The sequence below is a fragment of the Pholcus phalangioides genome, unplaced genomic scaffold (assembly GCF_987345545.1).
Source record: "Pholcus phalangioides strain wild (caught in Gottingen) unplaced genomic scaffold, Ppha-v1.0 ptg000018l_1, whole genome shotgun sequence".
Classification (NCBI taxonomy): Eukaryota; Metazoa; Arthropoda; class Arachnida; order Araneae; family Pholcidae; genus Pholcus; species Pholcus phalangioides.
The window spans coordinates 11,889,135-11,909,383 of NW_028301611.1; the positions used below are offsets into that span (position 1 = coordinate 11,889,135).

Sequence of the window (20,249 nt, forward strand, 5' to 3'; positions counted from 1 at the left end):
AATGGTTTAAGAACTTTCAGAAAGTGGAACTATATCTGGGAAAAGATTCTGAGGTGAACATGAGTCAATCTGATTTGAGTGACATTAATTCTGATGATTGGCTCTAAAATTGATGCAGCTTTTATGTTAGCGCATGAATCAATATCAACGAAAATGTTTGTTAGCCAAGGCAGAGAAATCCTGTAAAAAGTCTTTGTCAGCCAAAAACTTTTAAGCACTGACGTATCACTGTACTTAATTTGTTTCAAGTTTGAACTGGTCAAGAAAAAAATTTGAGAATGTTATACATACCGGAAGTTTGAATAAAAGTGGCGGAGCAGAATAAGATGAAAATACACCACGTGCACTGGATGATGAAGACATTTGATTGATAGCAATTTTCAACGTGGCCTCAACGATTCCTGTATCTATGTTAGAGACAAACAGATGTTTAGGTAAAACTATAGCATGATCTTTTACACATACAGCTGCAATCTTACATATCAATCATTATAGATTGTACTACTGCTATTTGATAATCACGCTCACATGCACCTCATGAATGTTTATCTTTGAAGAACACGTAGATTGCGATATTGAAGAAATAAAAATTCTCAAAAGGTGACTTAAATGAAATTTATATAACATATTTCTTATTTATAAAAGAAACATCAACTCACCTTCCAGTTGTTGAAGCAGAGGAGTAAGAAATTTCACCCAATCCAGAGGTGGCAGTGGTCGAGGAAATTTCTGACCCAGAGCTTCTAAAACTAGTATAATGTGACATCGACTGACCTCTGAATAATTAATGGAAGAATTAGATTAATGTCGGCGCATTAGCAATATTAATGCACGAACATAGCAACTACAGTTTATTTTGAAAAAAGACAAATATAGATTATTACAAGGTCTTCTCATTAACTTTTTATTCATACAAAATATTATGTGGCAAGGAAAGAAACAAGATCGAGACCGCAGTGTCATTGTATGCATTTAGGAATCTTGTCCTCGACAGGGTTGCAATGTAGCATCACACCTGCTACTACTGAACTACACACTCACTTGTCCATATTCCTCTGCAGAACTTCTAATGAATTGCTGCATGCTGTGAACCTAACGTGAAGTTTTGTTTCTGTGTAATGCTTGTTATAGTGCTGGCATCTATTTTTTGAACTATGAGTGGAGAGTCATGATTGAATATCTGTACTGTTGTAGGCCTGCTGCTCTTTGTGTCACGACTTTTTAACAAGGAGATTGACTTTCATTCACAGCTCAAAGTTGGGAATCGCAGAAAACAAACTTCAGCCCATCACCAGTGGGGTTTGAACCCGGGTTCTTGCATTGCAGGTCTGTCACTGTGACCACTCGAACGCCCCAGTGGCAGTATCACACCATTGTTGCATCAAGGAAAAAAAGGTTAAATATTTTCCCCATCAAGACTAAAATTATGTTAAAATGGGAATTTTTGTCTCCCAGAGCCAACGAGCATACAGTTTTTTCAAAAAGAAATAATATAAATTTGAATGCATACTTCAAGTATGGATTTCTCATTTGCCGAGATTATAAAATGTGATACAAAGAGATCATTGATAAAAAAAACAAAAATGGTATATCTAACCATCAATTTTAATGACTAATTCTTCATAACCAATGAGCTTACTCTCAAAAATTCTGGAAAATATCATCAAAAGGCAGTTGGTGAAGTGGATAGACGAGATGTCAATGTTGTCTATTTTGATTTCCAGGAAGCATTCAATCGGGTCTAGCATGGTAAACTCTTGAAGCGTTTACATGACATTGGGGAGCAACTTGTTGAATTAGATAGAACGATAGTTGAAAGATAGGTAACAATGGGTTATGGTGAACAGAGAATTTTTTGATTGGACAGATGTTTAGAATGGATTTTTTTCCTGGAAATGTCTTTGGGTCCATACTTTTTTCACTTTTTATCGATAAACTCAATCAGTGTCGATGGGACTGCTAGCAAATTTGCAGATGACATAAAGCTATTAGGGGTAGTCTGGAATCAAAGTGAAAGGGAAATGCTCTAGACAAGCTTAAATATGATTGCAGCATGGGATAATGAAAGGAGCATGACGTTCAGTGTTGATAAGTGCATGGTTGCTCATTTTGCTTTGAACAACCCACATTTCACTTACGAGTTGAATAGTATTACTGTCTTAGATGCAACTAGGGTCACCGATTTGGGAATTCTCATTGACAAGCACCTTAAGTTTTCTGAACATTGTTCAGAAATGGTCAAAAAATAAAATAGAATGCTCAGTTTCATTCTTAAAAGGGTGTCTTTGTGTTCTCCTAAAGTCATTTGTTTGCTTCTCTGGGGCCTAGTTCACTTTGGATTGGAGTATGCCATCAAATTTTAGAGACCATAACTATAGAGAGACTTGGTGGAGGGTGCAGAGAAGAGCCACGCGTGCTCTTGATGGCGCACTGGGCTATTGAGATAGACTTGATTTTTTTTTTTAAATGGTTAATCATTGGAAGAGCGCAGGTGCCAAAGGATATCATGAAAGTGTTTAAAATTTTCAACAGGATGGATAAAACCAACCATGAGATAATAATACATCGTCAATCAACTGCTTAAACAAGGGAACACCAGTAATGATTGGTAAGGGACAATTCTAGGTTGTGGTGTCGCAGGGAGTTTTTCTCTAATGGTGGTTGTGAATAAATGGAATAGCTTACCTCTGAGGGTTGTGAATTCTAACACAATCTATATGTTTAAAAAGAAGTATGATAGGCATATTGGGATACATCAAGAAGCTATAATCTTTTTTATGGGCAGTGCATTATATAGTAATAATTATTGCTTTTTTCTTTCGTGAAATATGCTTTTATATTGGGTTTCTGTATTTTGGTTATATTTGACATCCATATGCTTTATGGGCATCTTTTTTCAGCCATTTCATTGGACAATTTGCCTGTTGTAGCCTTTGTGTTTGCATTTGTATGAGTTCCAACCAAAACTCTTACCTCCAGTGAAATATCCTTCGACTAATTTTATCAGTGGCTTCAGTATACTTCTTTCACTCAGATATGAATAAGATGATGATTCTGGAAAAAAATGAAATATAACTATATAATTAAATCAATCCAAGTATGGTTTGCTTATAACTACAATCATACCCTGTTACATTGAATTTTGGCAATTTTATTCATTATAAAGGATTTCGACTGTATTTACTGTGTCATAGTTTTTCATCACAAAAAGTTTTTAATATATCCTTACAAACTCTGTCAGATCAACTGCTAGACAAACTGATGATACATCATTAATTGTACAATGAATTGTTGAAAAAATTATCAGGGGTGGGGGTGCATTGCCCCGATCCTAGAAAATACACAAAGGAAATGGTATATATATACACATACATACATTGAGTACAGAGTGGTTGTAGATGACTGGAAATGATCACATTGATTTGCATATGGAATGCAGCGCTGCCACAGTGTGACCATGGTGGCCTCACAAGCAGTGTGCTAGTGGCCTGCATGTCAGGATGACCTTGGGATTACCTTTTCCTTCTTACATTCAGACATAAATAAAATGGGGATGTACACCACAAGAGACATGACCATTCCTTCCTTATTCATACTGTAGTAGCATGACAAGCTCATGATATGAAACTCTGATACCATATGAATGTGGCACATTTCTTATTTAATTAAACTAATACTCTCTACTGCTATTACATTATTTGTACCAAATAGGAGTGGATTTGATTGGTCATCAAAAAAAATCAAGCATCTTCTTCATTTAAAATTAACAGGAAAAAAAATAATTTGTAACTATCGATACCATGAAACTTATTCACCTGTGCTTGATTCATTCTGTACATTTGTATGAACAGCATGCATCACACCAAGCTCCCAACAGGCTACACTCTGCAAACCAGAATCTCTAGAGGCGCCAAGAAATTGAATCATCAACTGCACCAAGTCTCTAAGGCCAGTGCTAGATGCTGGAGTTGACATATCCCCAGATATCTGAACAATAAAAAAGTGAAAATTAGAGATTGAGAAACGTTTTTTTTCTTTTAATGTATGTAACTCTGTATATGGTAAAAAAAATTCACCGCCTACTTGAACTAGACCCTTTCCAGCAGAAAATAAAGAACATAAACCATTCAAGGCAGCCATTCGTTGTAAGGTAGGCTTTTTCTGCAAAAAAAAATTGAAAAAATACAAAATTTTAAAAATTTACCTCATACAGTACATGATGTGACAATTTTGTTTTTCCTGAATGAGGTAATTTTTTTTTTCATGAGCAAAATAACAAAAATATTCGAGTGAAAACCTGGCAACAAACCTAGAATGTAATACAATAAAGGCAATTCAGTTGGTTAGCAATCATCAAAACTACCCATACACCACTGTTCAAAATGTTCTGGTGGTTATTTTATTATGAAAGAATGAGTACAGATAGAATCTGTTCATTTGGTGTTTCCTTCGAAGTAACCAACCTGTGCAATTATGCATTTTTGTCATTGACCATAGAAAGATGTGAATGCAGATAGAAAGCCTCTTTTTGCCACATCCTCCAGTGCTTCTGTTGCTGCTCTTCTTCGGAACCTGGAAATCGTTGCCCCCCCCCCCCCACACACACACAAATTCTTTATTTGATGGAAAAAGGAAAACATCACATGGGGCAAAGTCAAGGGAATAGGCTGGTTGTGGAAATATCGAAATATAATTTTTTAACAGGCAATCTAACCCTTGAGCTGGCACATAGTTGTGATGGAGTGCCCACAACCTGGCCTTCCTAAGATCTGGTTGTTTGTGTCTCGCCGAATCATGCAGATGTTTAAAGACTCACAGGTTCCTTGTTGTGTCAGATTACCTGTCAAAGTATCACATTCCTATACTTCAGCAACCAGCTTATACCCCTAATCTTGCCCCATGTGACTTTTCCTTGGATAAAGAATTTGTGCAAGGGGAAAAAATTCTCAGATTCTGAAATGGTGAAGCCACGAAGGCACTAGAGGCCTGCAAAAGGCTTACAATCAGCATTTACATCTTTGTAGGTGTCAATCATGCATCTAGATGTGAATTGACAAACACTGTACAGCAGTTTCTAAATATTCTTGTAAGTCGGAAAAAACTTTCTTCTGCAGAAGTTCGTAGAAACAGGCATTTATGACAAAACACCTTTTAGGGCCTTGGAGAGAGCACTCCTAAAGACACATTTGAACCCATGATTGACGCAAATGGAATGCACATTGGACAAATTATGTGGTTATATGAAAAGTTTTTTGTTTCCAATTTAAATTTCTTGTGCTAACTTTTTACCTGGTGGTCAAAATTTATTATTGCAGTTTTCTTTTCCCCGTGGTCCACATTAATATACATCAAGTTTCAACAAAATTTGTCAATTAGGTTGCACATAGGTCTGAATAGGGTCAGTTTAATTATAACCACCCTGTATTTTTCTACAATGTTTTGTGTAGCAATGCTCTTTTTAATTACAAATAAAGAGTATAGGTATGTCTGCTGACAAAATATATTCTTCCTCTTTCGAAGCTAAGACCAAAATGTCTTGAACTCTACAACAGTGATTCAGTTACATGAAATGAAATGTTACATGACACAGTACAAACATACAAACCTCGGAACGTACAATACCAAGCCAGACATCTTTTACTTCACTAGCCATTTCCGACCCTTTTGAGCTGCCCAGACGTTGCAAACCATCTGACAAGAAACCTACAGCAGCAGCTGTGCTAGAACACTAAAAACAAAAAGATGTCAATGATTGTTCTACCTGAAGAAACCAGTTTGATGTGACCACAGAAATATGTGTTTCTTTGGTTAAAAAAATAAATTGATACAATAATTTCATTCAAAAGAGTCTCTACTGCTTTACCAAAAACCAACTCTGGCCATATCATTATGTTACAATTTACTGCCATTAATGAGATGAGTTGGAAATGAAGGTGCTATCTATCGGTGGTCGCCTCAAGTTTATTATCGAAAATATCTTATCTATATCCTTCCTCAGGTTTGAACCTGGACCGTGACAGCAACCTTCACGGTGGTAGATAAGCATCTTACCACCACACCACTCAGGCAAAAGAGTCTCTGGCACACAAGCAATACTCTCCCTTACAAAATAATGGTGATTACAATAATTTGTTCTAAACTCCCAATAGATTAAAAAAACAATCAGTTAACATGATAGAGTGCAGCGGCATACTGACGTTCATGTCATGTCATACAGTACAATGTATTTTATATAGAATAAAATTTTGTTCACAAAAATATGTAAATACAGTCAAGTACAGTAACAATATACCCTTGATATAACATATGGTTTTGTAATTCCCCAACTTTTGGTCCATTGACTTCTATATATTTTTTTAACTCTGTTATTACGTGAAAAATGAATTTTTTTCTTTTTACTGGTTACATGTTTCAGCTGTGAAGACGGCTCTCCATTGAAGAGCCGAAACACATAAACCAGTAAAAAAGAAAAAAAATGCATTTGTCTTAAAAACGTGTTGAAAATTTTTTGTGGAAAAAATTTATTGTGTGAATAATTACATTAACTCTAAATGTATATTATCACTGTAATGGTTTACAGCTAAAAGTACTTCTTATTGGTAAGTTTGGGAAAGAATGGTTTAGGTTTAAAAATTGAATGAAACATAAATCATTACACATGTGATAACTTTAGTATACTTTTCTAAGAAACAAAAATACATTTTCTAAGAAAAGTATACTAACAAAAGGGCAAAATTTTGAACTAAAAGAATTTTTACCTGAGGCATATCCTTCCGATTATCCTCAAACCATTCCAAAAGATCTTCAGCATCAGAAATGGATCGAATTCCTGCTGAAGAAGTGCTCAGGATCATGGCTGACGTGCAAAGAGCTAAAAACTGAATAAAATTTCAAGTCACAATGATGTTTTAAGTCATGTGTTGGGTTGGTGTTGCTCATGATAGAAAAAATCAAATTTTTAAATATACAAATACGGTAAAACCCCTCTTAACAGACACCCCCTCAGATGCTGTCACCCCTTTTTTTTATGGCCAAATAATAATTTCCCCTCATATGATAAAAGTATGTATCTTAAACCCCTGATTAACAGTCACCCCCTCTTTTATGGACTTTTTTTTTGTCCCACCGCTACCTGGAAAAGAGAGGTTTACTCTACTTATAGTTTGTCTTTTTTTACAGTATGTGGTTTACTTAGGTAGATGAAGTTCCAGTTTTTTTTACCTATTTTCATCATAGCACTGAATCCACTACTCACTTCATAAATCTAATGAGCTCATGTCACTCTTGACTCATGGGCGGAGATACGGGGGAGGGAACATCAAAGATGTGTATGGGTGACCTTTACATATGCAAGGGGTGTTCAAGTATAAAATACAATGGCTAATATTTATTCAAAATGTTTTTGTGTGAAAAAATATCTACTACAAATAGTACACTCTAATTCATGTGTTATATATTTCTCTGCATAATTGCCACCATTGTCCCAACATCTATTTGATCTGGGTACAAGTTTCTGTACCCTAGTATCATAGAAATCTGTCACTGCTACCAAAACTACCTTGTAACTCATTCTTTTATTGTGTCATCATCATGCAAGTGCTGTCTGTTTTTTAACCCTTTCACTACCACCCATATAAATATGTCCCATTCAGGTTCTAAAATTGGAAGTGAAAGGGTTAAGATGTTTCTTCAAAATAAATGCAAGTAATAAAGAGTTAGTAAAAAAGACTGATTCAAGTAAGATTTGAGATAGTAAAATTTATAAATTTTTAGCCGTAGTCTTTTTTGCAATTGCTTGACATGACTCTTCCATTTAAGGTTGCGATTAATGCATATGCCAAGGTATTTAATTGTAGTAACTTGTTCGAGACATAAGCAATTACAATCAGAACTAATAGTACAATTGTGATCAAGGAAAATTAAATTAGGGTAAAAATGAGTATTAGTGTGAGGAGAAAAATTTTTAAACTTAGTTTTTGATGTGTTTATATGTACATCAGTAGAAACAAACCATTTTTGAATTATAATCAAATCAGTATTGATTAGGTTAGTTAGAGATTGGAAATTGTCAGCTGAGTAAAGTAATACTGTGTCATAAGCAAAAGTTATTTATGTTTAAGTTGCATAAATCATTTATGAATATTAAAAATAATAATGGTCCCAAGACAGAGCCCTGAGGAACACTTTTCACTATTTCCAATGGGGTGCTAAGACTATCGTGACTGATTGTGTTCTATGAGTTAAATAAGAAGCAATTAGATTCAAAGCATTATCTCTGATTCCGTAATTTGGCAACTTATATAGTAATACATAATGATTCACACTATGAAAAGCTCTTCTTATGTCAAGCAATATGTCAATGGTTTTTTAGACTTAATATTTTCAGCAATAAATCTAGTAAATGTTAGTAAAGCTGTATTTTTATTAGGAAAGGATCCAAACTGATTGTTAGAGAAATAATTGAAATATGAAAGAAAAAATTCTTGTTTTGATAATTGTTTCAAATATTTTTGAAATAGAAGGTAAAACTGAAATTGGCCTGAAGTTATTGAAATCATTCGGATCTCTTAAATTTATAAATGGGGAGGGTTACAATAGATTATTTTAGAGACCATGGAAATTCACCTCTAGCCATACATATATTTATTAAATCTGAGAGAGTATTCAAAATATGATATGGAAGAATTTTTAAGACCTTGGTATATTTTCTGCAAAGGATCCAGAAGTGGGCAACTTTTAAATAATTGTAAAAATTTCATCAGCAGTTGGGAAAACGTATATTGAGTGACAATTTGATTTTATGTAATGTTTAACATCATTATTCATGTTGATGGTAGTGTTTTCAATCACTGCAGCTATTGCAAATGCTAGCTACTCAAGCCAGATTCAGAATAGCAACGGCGGCAAAATGCTGCAAGAGAAAAGCTAAAGGATCATGATTAAAGTCCACATTGCCAACATAAGCAATAAAATATTACTTTTCTGCATATACATTACGTATCACTACTTCCCAAACACTTGTATATGTGTATACATGTGTTTACATCATCATTGTGCCCCCGCCCCAGCAGTACCGTTTTAATGCATGGCCCAACCCAAGCATGACCTGGGGGTTCATGAAAATGAGATCTGGTTGAAATTTTCAGGAATAAGCACGTAAATTTGCTAACTAGGACCCCTGAAAAATCACTTGGCTTGGGGGGGACCCAATGACACTCTTAAGATGCCCCCAGACCTTCAAATCCATCTCCAGCTGTATCTAGACCATACAAACATTCTTTGATAATGAAACTAGTTTTTATGTAGCAGTAAAACACATACTTTGGAAGGATTCAGTGAAGAAAAGGGCAAAACTATAGCATGTGAACTTATCTGACTAAGTTGGATCCAGTTGAATTATGATCCACAAGTATTTTTCTTTGTTTGCATTAGCATTACCTCCATAAACAATTGCAGATTGTTCCATTTTGGCCCAAAGCAACTGTTGTAAGAGCAGATTATTCTAATCTCAATGATAAGAAACAATCAACATCTTGTGGACTATTCTGTGCTGGGTGATAAGGGGGCAATGAAAATTGCAGAATATTCTGCTTGTGGATGCAAATGGGTTATCAGTCAATAGCCTAAAACTAAGAGCATTAACATAGTCTAAATTCACCATGACAAGTTAGATTATTCTAGAAAACAGAGCTATAAAAAACTCTAATGAAGCATAAGAAAACTATAAAGAAATTCAATGGACATGTTTTGGACTCACCTCATATTCCATGGAAGAAGGATTCTCTTCCATCAGTCTGTTATGGAAACTCTGACACATCTCTTTTATCCATGTTGTGTACGTCGGATCTCCACTAGCGCTTAATGAAGATGTGCAAAGCGCTAGTGCAATCATTTTTCCAGGCCTTCAAATATTAAAAAATATTTTTTTCCCAAGTGTGCAAAATATTAAATAGTCATATCAAATTCAATGTTTTGACATTTTTTAAAAGAAAGGAAATTAATAGCAATAGAAATGTGAATTAGTGGTAATAGAAATCTATGGAAAACTGCATTATGCAGCTAACAAACACTTCTGCTAACAAACTTCATTCCAGAACAATCTTCATTAGCCAAGCTATGATTGTGTCAAAATTTCCTGCTGCAGAAAGAATCAAATGATAGTGACTCCCATTTGGCATTTAAAAAAAAAAGTCCCCCCCCCCCCCCATCTTGGAACATAAGGTTTTTGAACTCATATTTCTCTAGTCCTTATGCATTGAGACAATTCATAGATTATACAGGGTGAGCATAAATGAATGACACGATTTTGAAAACTGTTACGCATAATCTGTGATACATAAAAATTAAAAAAAAAACATTCAAAGTTATTTTTTCAGTTACAAATGTGTTCAATGAGTGAACCTTTTGTAACACGACAAACATCTTGACTATAACTGTTCAACACGCAGCACTGATGCATTTTTTCGAGTTCACTTTTTGGCGATTTTTTATAAGCCACCATTGCCAAAAACTTCAATGAACTTGAAAAACTGCATCAGAGTGCTGCATTTTGAACCGTTTTTTTAAACCATTGACCATGTAAAACTGCAAAATGCGTGCGATAAACTTCACTGCAGTCTAGATGTTTGTCATGTGTTTTTTTTTTCAATTTATTGCATTTTTGACCAATGAAAAATAGAGCATTAACAATCTTGGATACTGTAATCAATAGAAAAGTAGAAGGTGAAGGTTTTAAAAATCTTTATAGGGTTTATCTATGAACTTAGTCAGGAATTTTGATACAAACTTAAGTAATAGAAGTACTATAGAAGGAAATGTCACTCTCCACCAGAGGCAGCACTGGAACCAAGGGGCTAAGGCCATCTGACCCACCCCCAATAAATTTTGTGAGGGGGGGCTGAGCCCCCTCCCACAGTAATTAATGAATAAACAATGCAATGCACCTTCTCTTTACAGCATTCATGCTTGAGTCCTGTATATACGGGATGACCAGAAACTTTCAGCCCCAATGTTTTCTTCATGTTGGCACCTTCACTCTCCACTGTTCATACAAAGCATGAAAGACTGGATACCAAAGCGAAATAAGCAATCAGTCCTCTATAGCACAATGAAAGAGCACTAACTCTGACTGTGTGAGGGGGCAGAGGTTTTTGATTCCCCCACAGAAGCATATGAATTTTCTTAGCGAAACTCATCTTGATCTCCGCTTTTGGTACCCAGTCTTGCATACTTTGTAAGTATTACAATTAATGAAGTATTCTGTATCAAGGAAACCTACAGATTTTCATGGCAATTGAATCAGAAGCTCACTCACTTCAAGTCTTCATCTTTACATAGGTAATTTAATCTCTCTGCAGTTTCCAACAAAAAATCAGCCTGAATAAAAAATAATTCACTCCATTAAGTTTTAAGCACTTGAATATATTCCCACAATACCAGCCAAAATTAAGATTTAATACTACTGCTAGCAGCAGCGGCTCAAGCTCATCTGCCACCTGGGTGCAAAGCCTCATGTGCCACTCCCATAGATGACCTATGATTATAGTGGGAGGCTGAAAGAGCTTTAACGGTAAGGAAAACAGCCAATATGATAATTGAGATTCTGAATTGTATAAAACCATAGATTTTTTGCTGAACTTTAAAGTTATAACCGCTATAGGGGGGAATATATAATGCCATTTTTTTAGAGCAGGAGATGTTAATTAGAAGTCCTTGGAGAAATTCCAGGGGCTCCATCAGCTTGGATGAGAAAACAAAGGATTAATTGGAGGGAGAAATTGTTTTTCTCAGCCTAATACATAAAGGAAAGAGAAATTTCTAAATATGACAGATAAATTCAGAAAGAAAAGTCATTTCTGGTCTTTGCAAAGAATCAAACCTAGGCCCATTTTACTACTGATTCGCGCAAGTGTGCTACCACATACACCACTGGAGACACGACCTTGCTTTTTTATTTCACGCACTGTGGTGTGAGGTGCTGAAGTAGAGGCTTAGCAGCTTCCTTCAACTTCAGCAAATGCCCCGAAAGGGGAGAGTAGGGAGATTGCAAGAGGAACTGGGTTCTATTCCTGGCGGGGACCAGATGACTTTTCTTTCTGAGTTCACCTCTGCTGTTATGTCCAGAATGTCTCTTTCCTTGAAATTGTTTTGTATTTTCTTTTAAATACAAAATAAAATTAATTCTATAGCAAGGGGGGGGGGGGTATGTATGAATTTCTCCCACAGGACTTTGGGATAAACTTAATTTTTTATCCATCCAAAGCCGTTCACTATTGTTCACCCACTGAAATTTATTTAACCATACGTCCCTGTTTTAAATAAATTATCCCACTTTTTGGTCCAGAGTCATTTCAATGCTCTAAAATTATGCCAGATAACTTTTTTCGCATTACAGCTCATCATGATGAGCAATTGTAATTTCCTTTGGTGTTGAAACTTTTTAATTAATCTAAAACCTCCAACATTTTGAGTTGAACTTTGTCAATGAAAAATATCTACTCCAAGAGGTTCCTAGGGCAGAAACTAGAGGAGTGTGGAGGGAGGGTCTGATGCTCCAGGCACTGGACAAGATGGAGCTTGAATTCTTCTTTGCCTTTGTTTGACCATTCCTGGGGGTGCCAAAATGCACATTTGTCATATGTGATAGAGTCAATTCTTGTTTCTGGTATTACAGCCTCAGGCCTGGTTTGTTCCCTTAAGTTTTCTCAACATCTTTGTTGTCAAAGTATGGCTCGAAAGAGTGACAGTGCTGTGGTGTCATAAATTTTTATTCAAGTGAAGCATCGCTACTGCGATACTCGATATAACAATAAATCTCTCTACAATGATATTTTTCCAAGTTTTGTTTGGAAATGCCTGTACTCTAATGTTAAACTGCCTCCTCTTGATATAACGATAATCCCTCTACTATGATATTTTTTCTTGGTCCCCAGAGTACCGTTATATCACTGTATTTGAAATTTTATTTTTCTAAACAAAAGTCTATACTGCCGTCCCTTATGATGTGCTGTCCAGGTGCACTACATCTCTTGCTTGAACCGCTCCTGACTGCTAATGAAATTCATTTTCAGTGGTGATAAACATAGATTGAATCATAATGATATGTATATGAAATGTTCATGGAAAATTGTGTTTTCAAACCTTGTTGCCTCCGGATAGCATTTCATTATCTCTCGTTACAACTTGCATCAATGATCCAAAACCAATTCCACTAAACAAAGAAAGGGCTGAAGATGTTCCAGACATGTTGGCAAACAAAATATCAAAACAATGCTGAACTGTGACATTAGGGAGTTGCTTCAAAAGATGAGCAATATTTGCTAATGACGCTCCAGCACATCCTTTTACCAGATAAGATGCACTTGATGATTGTGATTGCTATAGAATAAGAGACATGTGCATTTAACCACTAGAAGTATAATTATGCGTACACAAATATCAAATTACGGTAAATTGATAAAAATATAAATGTGAAAATAGTTCATGGAATTCATAAATCACATACTGTTTGAAAGAGCTCCAATGGCTTCATGGAATACTTATGATTGGAATCCCATACAGAGATGATGGTGTCAAGGCTCTGAATAAGAAAATCCTGATGAGGAATGTATTTTGTACAATCAGCTGCTATCTTTCTCAAGCCATGATCCAGTCCAGAATAGAATTTCTCTGCAGCATTCATAAGACCAGCTAATGCGAATACAGAATTTGCTGCTGCATTCGCAGTTGCTCTAAAGGTGAAAATTAAAAAACCAAAATTAAACTTGTGATTTGGATAATGCAGTAAAAATCCTAGATAATTCTAACCACCTATGTAATGATATTACTATTTGGTTCCAATGAATTTTTAATAGTGCTGATATATTCCATCTTTAACAATAACTCCTACATAAAAATGTGTTTCTCCAGTCCCTAACATCATTAAAGGTGTTTCATTTGTTTTTGATTCATTATAGGTTTTTAAAACTTGATTCACACATGAAAATAATTGTATGCAAATTTGGTGAATCAGATGAAATGGAAATTTTCATTTGCTAAATCAAGGAAAATCTTTTTATCATGGCTGAGGTTAACACAAATACAGTAGAACCTCACTATAATGGATTTTGCTTATAAAGGACAGCTAAAAAAATTTAATTTTCATCAGTCTATTTTGGAACAATCTGTATCACAGTCAAAGTCAAGCATTGACCACCTTCATTTCAAAAGACCAAAGACTGATGCAGTCCCAGTAAGATTTCCTTAACTATCAGTTTTTAACTATTTTTTAAACCAATTTTTCTAATTGTACAATTATTCAATCATTGCACTTCACTCATAGTTGAAAAAATTGATGGCAGATGACAGCATTATACATAACAAGCATCAAACAGAAGCAAACTTCACGTCTGGTTCACAACACATACACACACATTCCAGCATGTACCAATTTGTTAAAAATTCTTTATAGGAATGTGTACGAGGTGCATGTAATGTTAAGTAGTAGTAGTACCACCAGTAAGAACACAAAACAAGCATAATTCTGAAGAAAAAAATACATTATTAGGCCACAAATATATAGACACACATAGTACACACTCAGACATGTACCGATTCATTAGAAATTCTGCAGAGGAGTGTGTATGAGGTGCATATAGGATTAAATATTAGTCCAAAGTCTATTGGCTTGGCTAAATGAAGGCCAATTTTCACATTACCTCTCAGATACTTCAGGCACTGGCCACTTCATGACGACGTTAGACTTTAAATTTGAACCAATACACATTAACACTGACTCAATATTTGAGTCTCTAATTGATTAGTTAAAATGTCATACATCAGAATCACTAACACATAAAGCTTATTATTACAAAATTAAATAGAGAGAAGTGCTGACTTACTTTGAAGTAACTTTTATGAGATGCAAAAAACGATTTCTAACCCTGTATAATGTAAAAAAAAAATCTTTCGTACATAAAAAAAAAACCAGAGAAATATAAATGTTCAACTAAATAACACAAATAAAACTTGGAACAATATAAAAATTCCTACTGATGAATACGGTACGGGAGGAAGGGGGAGAGAAACAAAACAAAAAATATGCTAACCATAGCCAGGCAGTCTCAAGCTGCAGATTGATTTCTTCAGGTGGACATTTTAAACGACCACTTGACTTCTGGAGATCAATACCAATACGGTTACTTTCCTCGCATGCAAAGAAAGCTTTCTCCATGAAAGATCTCCAACCTTGTGGCAACAAGAGACATCGCTGCCAATCATTAGGATCCAAACTGACTTCATTCAGAAGCATTTCAAATATCTGCTCGTACATACTGCAGTGGGATGCTATACAGTTCTTTGTAAGTTTGCCGTCTTTGTCATACTGCATTGGGGGCTCATATGATAACAGAATACCAACTGTAAAAATATTTGCAAAATATCGAAATTAAGAATTTTGAAAACAACATATGATGCATATAGACGGCTGGCTCATAGCTCAATTAGCAATGTACACACAATGGGAAAAAAAAAGAGTTGGGAGGGGGGGGCACTCCCCACTGAAAAAATTAGAAAAAGTAGGATGGGATACACCCCGCCCCAGACAACATCATAGCACAATTAAAAAAGAAATCACTCAAATATATTTATTACTTTTTTTTTTTGTAGCACTCTTTCAGTCCTATTTGTTTTATCTCAATCTTACCCTATAAGATTGGCTCAAACCAAAGCAAAATGACAGAAACGACTATGGGCCAAAACAGTGTACTATAGCAACCACAAACTATTCTGTTTCTCTTCGCAATATATATTATATTCTTCTTTTTTAGGGTTCTTCAAAAGTTCAGTCTCTTTCCCCCTACACAACAAATTATAAAGACCTGTAAGTTTTTCAAGAATGATGCTCCTTGGAGACCACTTTCAAAAGCAGTCATGTTGTTTACTTAAGATTATGTAATATCGATGTAGATCTTCAATCCCTGATTCGAACGACATCAATTTCGGCCAGCTAACCCCAGTGGGTACAAAGAAAACTATTATGGTGCTAGCTGGTGAACGATGCGTTGTGTGATGATGATGAGTTCTTGCGCCGCCATGTTTCTTTCAACGTATTTCGCGGAGAGGTGAGAGCCTAAATTGAAAGTCAAGCCTGGTCGATACCTAGACTGATTCGCAATTGGTCGCTGCGGAAAGAAATGATGGAAAAAATTTATTTACTTATGTTCAACCGTAGATTTTATTGAATTATTATACTTTTTATACTCGGATATTGCCTTGTTTTCAAGGCTACTACTTAAGCCTAAATTTTCCGCACTTAACGAATTCGAACTCTCCGCATCTGAAGATAAATGGGAACAGGATGAAATTTCGTTTGCTGAAAAAAGCTATTAATAGCGCAACAGGCGAAAACATCAGGAAAATGGCAGCAAACCTTCAAGAAAAGAAGGCGATAGTCACTATCGAAGAAAAAAATGATTCCGCTACACATTCTGAGGAAGAACCGCAACACGGTAATTATGCCTTTGATGCTGCCAAGGAAATATGGACGACACTTACTGACCTCCGTACGGACAGGAATGGAAAATATCGACCACGAATACCGCAGAATGAACAAAAAACCCTGCAAGACCAATTAGTTTCTTTCATAGATGCCACTGGAGATCTCTGGTCCACGATCGTTAAGTCGGTAGAGAATGGTAATGGCAAGATTCGTAACCGTGTGCCATTGGGTGTGCAGAAGAAGTTACAGAAACTTTTGTCTGCTCTTGTGAGCGAAATCGCCAAAGATGATTACAAAACAAGGAGCTATACCAGCCTTCCGCAGAAAACCAATGAGGACGTCACAGCAAAGATAGTGCAAGTGAGTGACGGTGCCAGCGACTTTTCAGCTACCACTATGGTTAATTGTGAGGATAAAGCTTCGTCACTAACCACACAGACAGAAACACCAAAGCATCTTACACCGACGACTCGTAATAAGCAAATAGCACTGAATCCAATAGTGCTCTTGGGTAAGAGAGTGATATTAGACTTGAATACCATATGTCAAGATGATCACTCTTCCTCCCGAAAGACGAATGATGTGCCGTATATATCAGATGACTCCTGGCCGCGAAAAGAAACACCTGTCGTCCTGAGGAAAGGCGACAGTCATGCAAAGAAAATACGGGACAGCAGTACTGAGAAATGCGACGAGGATCCGCCAGTGCGGAATGACAATGTAACAGCTGAGCCATGGCCAGTACTACCTGGGACATCAAAAAATAACACATATTTTCATTGCTCCCTACAGAGAGACGGAAATGTGAGAACAGCTTGTACAACTGCTGAGGTCACTGGTATGGGCATCGATGATTATTCTCAGAGCACCTCTCCAAAGCAGCGAGCAGAAACTGTTCTTCCCCAATCACACGAACTTCTGGAAACTACGGCTCACGAACGGGAACAGTGGGACACAAGTTCAAGCAATAAACAAACAAACTTCTGGTTCCCTGGACTGCATTATCAATACATTATCGTGGACGAATGGCGCCGCAAGCAAGCAACACCTAGTGACAAAGTAATGTATAGCGAGGAGGAACAACAGAACCCAAGTCCTTGCAGTGAACAAAGTAAAACTTGGTTCCCTAGTCATGATGATGAATATTCTATCATAGAAGAATGGCACCGCAAACAAGTAACATTTAACGACAAAGTAGTGTACAACGACAAATCATTCACTAGGTTGAATGATACTCTCACCAGTAGTCGAAGGTCATTATCCACCAAACTTCAAAGTGAGAGTCACCATGCTAATAGGACTATGGCAAAAACAAAGCCATCAAAGAATCATCGATACCGTTATTATAATTTTTGTGGGTCTACCAATGTAATGCCAGATCGTAGGTCGGTACAGACTGGATTCAGCCGCATTCAGAGAGAGGCGCACTGGCGGTGCCAAGAAAACCAGTGGCGTCATTCCAACCCATATGTTTCCACTGAATATGGGCAGACGGGATGCAAGGCAGGGCGGTGTATCAACTGTTGGATGATGAACATGGCACATCAGACGGCAATGGACATCAATCATAAGGTAACGGGCCTAAAATGCTCCTCACACCTGTTAGTGTGTGGCCGGCGTGGCCTAGTGGCCGGGAGGCGGAGTTGCTAAATGTGAAAAACAGTGTCTCTCACAAGACTTATAATACCAAGTGAAACACTTTTGATGCTTCTAACGGACATCAATATCATTCAAATAAATCTTGATCGAGCCAAGGCGGCCAGCTACTTACTCGAAGTAACAGCAAATGGTCAAAATATCGATATTATGATGATACAAGAACCATGGGTTTGGCGCACGGAGCATGGCTATGAGCTAAAGGGTCTTCCGACAAGCTGGCCGCGGTGGTTATCGCAAAACGGTAAGGCTGCAATTGTCATTAGGAATACCTGTATCCATGGGGCTTCTTTGGAAACCAAAGAAAATTCAGTGGCAATTCAATTACATGTGGATGGAGAAGAACTTGTCCTAATAAGCTCTTACTCGTCCCCTTACAAGAACTTATACGAGGTCATACAAGAAATGGAGGAAATGATCACGAAGAACTCAAAACATAGAATCATTATATCTTCTGACTGGAACGACCATAATAGTCTATGGGGTTATGATGATAATAATGAAAGAGGTCAGATGATACTAGATCTCATTCTGGCGAAAGATTTAATTTTGTTGAACGCCGATAATAAGACACCCACATATGGCCACACAGGAAGCTATGGATGGCCCGACTTAACCCTGACCAACTCTCCAGTGCTGGCACAAAATATAGAGTGGTACGTAGGGGAGGAGACGACACAGAGTAGTCATTCTTATATCCATATGTCTATAAAAACTACTACCATGACTACAACAAGAAGAAGTTATCGCACCACCCAAAGAAGGCTCCAAAACTTTACAGGATATCTTAAAAATTGCATTCCAGACCAAATAGCTAATATTAAGAGATGTTATACTTCACAAGACCTGGAGAAAGCGACGGAATCCTTGTTCCAAGTACTGACGACGGCGAGTGACCGGACACTTCTTGCAGCCGAGACCAATGACAGAGTCAATGACAAAAAGAATCAGTCGAAGTGGTGGAACAGAGAGTTAGAAATCGAAAGGAAACATTCAAGAGCCTTGAAGAGGCGTTTCCAGAAGGCATCAGAAGAGGACAAACCCAGGTTGCGGGCGATGTTTTGTAAACACCGGGCGATGTATACAAAAATGGTACGTAAAACTAAGATTGCGTCTTGGAGAAAGTCATGTGAAGATGCAACGGTGGTTTACGGCACCAACTATCGAGCAACAATGAAAAGTAAATCTTTTCCCCAAGTCATGATGGGGAAGACAGGTAACGAGACAATCCTAGAAGCGGCCACCCGACAACTTCAAACAATATATCCAGATGTCCCAGTCTCTTCAACCCAATCCACACAAGATTCTCATGAGGTAGCAGCACATCCTGACTCTCCTAGATATCGTGATAGACCAATTTCCAAATCAGAGATAAGAAGGATTATAGACAATTTAGACAATAACAAGGCGCCTGGATTGGATAGAGTGAATAATCGAATGGCCAAGGCAATCAACAGATCCTTTCCAGATCTACTACACACCTTATTCAACAAGTGCTACTCAATCGAATGTTTCCCAAGTCATTTTAAAATCGGAAAGCTCCTCTTATTTCTTAAAAGAATGATATACTTGTTATTGCGTCTCACCAGACGATCAAAGGAACTGCAGAGCTAGCGGAAAAGGCGCTCTAATCCATCACAAATTGGTTATTATCCCATAGCCTTTGCCTGTCGGCGAGCAAAACGAGATTTCTCTGGATCTCAAAGAAGCGCCCCCCATCGATTTGGATGATGGGAAAGACAATAAAAAGAACTACGGTATTGCAGTATCTAGGAGTTTCCATTAGCCAAGATCTCAAATGGGAGTCCCATATCCAGAAAATGAAGGATAAAGTTGCTGCTACCCTGCAGAAGATGCGACTTATGGCCGGAGCAAAGTGGGGCATTAATCAAGAAATGCGCAGAATCCTCTATTTGAAGGTGGCAGAGCGAACTATGGCTTACGGTGCGTCAATCTGGTGTGCATCGCCTCAGGTACAGCTTTCAAACAGACTGAACTCAATTCAGAGAGGATACCTGTTGTACACCTCAGGAGCTTATAGTACAACCCCGACAAATGCTCTCCAGACTATCTTGGGCCTCCCTCCGTTGAGCCTGAAAATGGAGTTTCTAGCTAA

At 37.0% G+C, this 20,249-nt stretch overlaps 1 protein-coding gene across 1 annotated transcript in view; it reads right to left on the bottom strand.

Moving 5' to 3' along the window:
- Nucleotides 1–20,249, bottom strand: part of LOC149071740 (focadhesin) — a 60,874-nt gene that overhangs the window by 6,961 nt on the left and 33,664 nt on the right. The window contains exons 17-29 of the mRNA XM_089247703.1: nt 15,087–15,396; nt 14,880–14,921; nt 13,505–13,730; nt 13,141–13,377; nt 11,315–11,376; nt 9,758–9,902; nt 6,759–6,878; nt 5,606–5,728; nt 4,084–4,161; nt 3,816–3,987; nt 2,974–3,054; nt 660–776; nt 292–407 (exon numbers count right to left, since the gene is read on the bottom strand). Coding sequence (XP_089103829.1) covers nt 292–407; nt 660–776; nt 2,974–3,054; nt 3,816–3,987; nt 4,084–4,161; nt 5,606–5,728; nt 6,759–6,878; nt 9,758–9,902; nt 11,315–11,376; nt 13,141–13,377; nt 13,505–13,730; nt 14,880–14,921; nt 15,087–15,396 — 1,829 coding nt within the window. The remainder of the gene's footprint in view (nt 1–291; nt 408–659; nt 777–2,973; nt 3,055–3,815; nt 3,988–4,083; nt 4,162–5,605; nt 5,729–6,758; nt 6,879–9,757; nt 9,903–11,314; nt 11,377–13,140; nt 13,378–13,504; nt 13,731–14,879; nt 14,922–15,086; nt 15,397–20,249) is intronic.